Source organism: Glandiceps talaboti, chromosome 2, assembly GCF_964340395.1.
Source record: "Glandiceps talaboti chromosome 2, keGlaTala1.1, whole genome shotgun sequence".
NCBI lineage: Eukaryota > Metazoa > Hemichordata > Enteropneusta > Spengelidae > Glandiceps > Glandiceps talaboti.
Window position 1 is genome coordinate 24,367,015 of NC_135550.1, and position 6,313 is coordinate 24,373,327.

General features: G+C 34.6%; 1 protein-coding gene across 1 annotated transcript; it reads right to left on the reverse strand.

Moving 5' to 3' along the window:
* Nucleotides 1-343: 343 nt before the first annotated feature.
* On the reverse strand, nucleotides 344-6,044 carry LOC144445843 (uncharacterized). Its single transcript, XM_078135488.1, has 11 exons — nucleotides 6,016-6,044; nucleotides 5,505-5,595; nucleotides 5,268-5,327; nucleotides 4,672-4,848; nucleotides 4,119-4,145; nucleotides 3,314-3,455; nucleotides 2,798-2,906; nucleotides 2,317-2,389; nucleotides 1,714-1,854; nucleotides 1,181-1,326; nucleotides 344-605 (listed from the first exon to the last, which is right to left on the reverse strand). The coding sequence occupies exons 1-11, from the start codon at nucleotides 6,042-6,044 to the stop codon at nucleotides 365-367; spliced, it is 1,236 nt and encodes a 411-aa protein (XP_077991614.1). The 3' UTR covers nucleotides 344-364.
* Nucleotides 6,045-6,313: the final 269 nt, after the last annotated feature.

Below are 6,313 nucleotides of genomic sequence, written 5' to 3' on the forward strand. Positions count from 1 at the left end.
GTATTCTCCAAGTCTTAGGTTCATCACTGTACTGACAGTATTTACAGTTCTAATCACCATGGTAAATATTCTATTGCACAATACCATCATACATAAATCTGAAATATAGAACTAAAAATAACATTCAATTCTCCACCATTTCTCTATTTATAACTTTTAATAGAATTATCATCTTAGAAAAATATCTTTATAAGTACCGTTTAAAACTAGTTTCTTCAACTATACAAATTACCTAATTACATATACATATTTCATTAAATAAATTTACAAGGGAAAGACATCTTCAAAAGCATTGGGTGCATGTGCATTCTACCAGATTCAGTGCATTAAATTTGATGTGCTGTGGTCAGATCATCAGTGTATACTAATAAGGGTGACATTGTCCATTTGATAGGTGCATCTGCATTCTACCAGATTCAGGGATAGTACATTTGATTTGACGGGGTGTGGTTAGATCATTGGTGTATACTATGGTAAATTCAATTACTTCATTGACACCACCCTGTAAAGTTAAGATGACGTCACCAGTATATGTCATGATGTCAAGCACACGTTGTGGTGACATCTTCACCCACTTGGCCAATTCACCAAGGATCAGGACAGACCTGAGTAAGAAATGGGAAGCAAAGGGTAGTAAAAATGACATATTCTTTATTTTTATTCCTCTTACCCTCAACATCAAGAACTGACAGTTTCCAATTAAAAACTGGAAATATACCCATATTAGCAATTGATTATCACAATGCAAGACAAGATAAATTTGTACATTTTATAGGCTTTATTATTCATAAAAGGTCTACCTCTAAATTCAGGGCAAAATTGTCAGATATGATATTATTACTAGACTATACTACTAGACTAATGAATTTATTACACTAGACCTTTACTCAGAATGTGACAACAAATTCTACCATGATAAAGACAGATAAAAGATATGTATTGCATGGTTGGAAAGATGAATTTGGTGTGGTGTTGCAGGCTAAAGATTTGTCTGAAATTAAAACGTTTACTCTGAAACTTATCTAGGAGAGAAATGTAAAGTCAACTAAAAGTGTTTGTGAAGTAACATTACAATACAACTATGTTCATTAGATTCCTCCACTCCAAATTCTCATTTTCACATTTGAATATGATTGACTCTGTAGTTGATGAAAGTGGAACTTGGAACTTCGTTTCTTACCTGTCATTAAATTTGATTTCTGGTACTGTATGCCAAAGACCAAAGTCTCCTTTACCACATTTGTGTTGGTTCAATGGATTCTGTTCATCAAATTTCACCAATGTCTTCACTGGATCTCTGTCACTGAATGCATAACTGGCACCACGCTGTAGAGATGATAAGTTTATAGCTGTTGTTATTTTTGTAGTAGATACAAAATTTGAAATGTAAGCTGCTCTTCAAAGATTTTGTACAACATGAAAGCATAAGTAGGCTGTCTTGAACAACTTATACCGTAATGGTAATGATTATGTTATAGAAAGTAACCTTGCCAAACCACGTTTGTTGTGTTACAGGGTAAGATGTATGAACTCATTTTGTTGTATCAAGTTTGTGGTGTTCTTGGATATAGTAAAAAGTTTCCAAAACCCAGTTTGTAGTGGACACTGTAAAAGATGAGGTGTTTGAAATGTAAAAGGTAAACACAGTACATCTTGTCTTGCCAAACCCAGCACTAGTGGACTAGAAGGTTGGGTTGAATCAAATAAACTCACCTTACCAAACCCAGCTTGTTGTGGTGTAATAGGATAGGGAGTTTTTACATTGACCCATAATAAAGTACCAAACTTATAACCAGCAATGTCACTGTATGTAGACCATACTTCACCATCAGGTCCACCAGAACCTATGGCTCCCTGTAAATCAACATTCTCCATGTGAATTATAATGGTTTAACAGTGTTTTATTCACAAATGATAGATATATCATTTATAGTTGCTTATTTGTTGCTTATCCTCTTGGTTTTCAGACAAATTAAATATTTTGATCTGTGGCAATTTTCAGGTAGTGTCTTATTCTATTTAATTATTGTTTTGTAAATTAGAACTGATTAATTATCATCCCATTAGTCAAATCAGCCCATAATGTTTGGTAATCATAAATAGCTACAGACAGACAGACAGACAGACAGATGGACGGACGGACAGACGGACGGACGGACGGATGGACGGACGGACGGACGGACGGACGGAAGGACGGACAGACAGACAGACAGACAGACAGACAGACAGACAGACAGACAGACAGACAGACAGACAGACAGACTAACCAAACAGCTCCATACCTAATGAAATTAAACTAGCAAAGCAGAAACCTACCTTGTATATTTGTAAATCAATGGCTGTAGCTGGTTTGGATGGTTTCAGTAGTAAGCCATCTTCATTACAGGTTCTAGAAAACAAAGTAATTAAGGTAATCTGTGAATACTATGTTTTAAGTTTATGGTTTTAAAAACTCCAACAAAAGTATTTTGCATATAGCTGCTGTCATAAATCAATACAGCAGACTTTCTTTCAGTCGTAGGTCTGGAAACCATTAATATAACTGTGACTGACCGATGGCCACAACTTAGCTGGGTGCTTATTACATATTCAGAATCACACGAGTCAAACGAAACAAAGCAAAAAAACACATATTCATAACAAAATTCTGTCCTTATTTGAAGGAGAAGCAAGCAAATTATAGTCATCTATAGCTTTGGCACTTGATGGATACAAACATCTTCCACTTAAATCATCCTATCATTTGATTGTCTAAATTGGGTACAAAATCAGGACTTAAAACATACAAGCTTCTTACCTCATGATGAGTGATTTATTCATATACCCTATTTTATCACCAGGACCTACAGGACCAGTACTTAGTATTGATACAACACTTTGTAGTTCAACAAAAGGTTCTGAACCATCTATAAAGTAGAGAGTATATAACAGTTTTTTTACAATAGCTTTTACAATATATTTGACAACATCATTGAAGAGGTGTACTGAACCACGTCATCCGAATTTGTAAAATGTTGTTAAGATAAACTATCCCAAGTCAAAATATGTTGAAAATAGTTGACCTCTCTGTTCTGGATGAACCCTTCAAAGAATTCATATCATAAGATTTATCCTAAATAATTTCAGAAGTGTGAAAACTTAGTTAATCCCAAAATATCAGCTATTTTCAATTTTTATTTGGACTGGGGACATTTTATCTGAAAAAGCTTCTATCATATGCCAGTCTTAGCAATATTTACATAATTAGATTTTTATTACAATTTGTATATCATTTTAAACATCCATATGTTGAATAACTGAAATGCTAACTTACTGAAATATGGATCTCCAGGTTGAGAGACACTAGTCCAATGAGTGTCTTTGTATGGGGCCATTCCCAAGGCATAATGGAGAATGGAGCTTAATCCAATTCTCCAGTTATCGTTACCAGGGTGATAGTCATTACTGGCTCTGATCTAAAAGTAAAGATAGAATTATAAGAATCTGAGCTGCAATTTCCAAGATTCACCAATAAAATTTTAAAAATAAGTTAAACAATGCCTTGATTTTTCAGAACAAAAAGTCATCAGTTAATTGTTTTCAGGTACTCTACCTCACCACTTTATCACTTAATATTATTGAATCGATTACTCCATGGTTCAGAGGCGTTCTAATCAAATTTCACCACACTTAAGTTTTGTTTAATTTTCTAATTAATTTAATCTAATAACGATAAATATATAAAATGATAAAAATTGTATTCAATCATTGAATATCCTCAGTTTAAGCCTGTCAAAGCATACAATAATATTCAGAAACAAACACAAACATTGTCTGAAAGTGATGTAATATGAAACAAAGTTGGATGAAATATTTTGGCAGGTTGAGAATGCCACCAACATTTCCAGTGAAATATTGGGAGATGATGATTTCATCAATGGGGGATGTAACACTAAGCATGAGACTAAACTATCATGGCCCTCACTTCTGGTCAAACGCTGTCCTTGAACAGCACCCCTAGTGGCCAAATTACATAGTCTTTTGTTTTTCTGATAACTGACACATGTATTGATGACATTTTGCACTGTGGGTGAGTACATTTTAACAAGTATCATATATGCATTTACATATATTTCTACCTGTGTTACAGCTGGTACTTCAACTGACTGCAGTACATGTCATAAATTCTAACCTGTGTTACAGCTGGTATTTCAACTGACTGCAGTACATGTCATACATTCTAACCTGTGTTGCAGCTGGTATTTCAACTGACTGCAGTACATGTCATACATTCTAACCTATGTTACAGTTGGTACTTCAGCTGACTGCAGTACACATCATACATTCTAACCTGTGTTACAGCTGGTATTTCAACTGACTGCAGTACATGTCATACATTCTAACCTGTGTTACAGCTGGTATTTCAACTGACTGCAGTACATGTCATACATTCTAACCTGTGTTACAGCTGGTACTTCAGCTGACTGCAGTACACATCATACATTCTAACCTGTGTTACAGCTGGTATTTCAACTGACTGCAGTACATCCTACCTGTGTTACAGCTGGTATTTCAACTGACTGCAGTACATGTCATACATTCTAACCTGTGTTACAGCTGGTACTTCAACTGACTGCAGTACATCCTACCTGTGTTATAGCTGGTACTTCAACTGACTGCAGTACATCCTACCTGTGTTACAGCTGGTACTTCAACTGACTGCAGTACATGTCTTGGCATGGGCATACAGTATTGTATTGTCATATCATTCTTTGATGCACCATGACCCATTTGTAGCAACCATGTACGACCAACTTTAACATCATTCTGTGTTACATGCATATGATCCACTTGTTGGTTTAACCAGTCCTACCAATTTAAACAGTTCAACATTTTCCTTTTGCTGTATTATTAGTCACCAATTGCTTACTTCACACACAGGTTTTGAAATGAAGTACAAGCAAACTGCAAAGAAGCTGCAGCTATTATGCTCAATATCAAACTGACTGGACAACACATTTTTAGCACACTGCCAGGCTACTCAGATTCTAGCATACCATATTTCAGTCTTGTTTAAGTCAGAGTATTTCATACCTGTCAATTAGTTTCCGCATTGATATTATTACGTACACAGTACTGGTGTTGGGAAATGGCAGCTACGGATGTAACATTTAATAGTATCAAATATTTTGATTAAAAATAAAAGTAATCAGACATGATAAAGATATAGGCACATATCTAAATCGATATAAATTTGAAAGTGTATAAACAAAACTGACAAGTCTGACCTGTTCATAGACAATAAGTCCCCATTCTCTTGAAGTCTTCAACAAGTAAGTCCAAAATTCCTAAAAAATCAAACATTTATGAATAAATTAGGAAAAACCACTGACATTTAAATAGCTGAAATACGGTACATAATATTCAAATTTTGCACCCTGCAGAGATTTCTAAATATTCCTGTGTGATTTCAATTTTTCAATAATTCAAGGCAATTTTCAAAATGGACAAGACGTATACTTTACATCATCCATTGGGAGCGCATACTCTGTGTCCTTCTCAATAATAAAGTCAAACTGTCCACCATTTTGTTTTGCATAATCAGTATCACCAGACCTACAGAAAGAAGATAATTGTAGAAAGAATGAATTTTGATTTGTAACATTTCTAATGCAAAAATTATTTCACTATGTTGTCAGAAATTTGTGTAAAATTTGGCATCAAAAATAGATTATTTTGATATACAAAAGGACAAAAAGATATGATTTGTCAGAAATAACTTGGTATGGATCGATATACATACCACCATCTGTTGTGTGCCTGTATAGGGAGATCGATCTTATCAGACAGGTACCTGAAAAATACAAGAGCAGATCATCAAAATAGGCGAGGAAAAAGTAAAAACGTGGAAGGCTTTTCACAATATACCATTAGATACCAGTAGTTTGTGCCTTGAGTAATACCATATGAATACTATCATAGACAGTGGAGAAGATTTATTGTCCACTGTCTATTATTCTGTATAATACTGCTTACTGTTGCTTTACACTCACTTCCCTTGTCATGGTGGAATGCTAACATAAGAAACGATGTGGGGGGGGGGGGAGTAATTGGTTTCTTTTAGTATTAATTTATTTTTTAAATGTACTACTTTGTCATCAATAAATATGTACAAACTTACATCAGTCCATGTGGAAATATATCTGGCATTGCTGTCCAGTTCTTGCAGCCACCCCGTTCTCCTTTAAAATACCACCATGAGTCTATCATCCAATATCTGAAATACATCAAATAATTGAATAAACTTCAACTCAACTGAAATGTTATACATGTA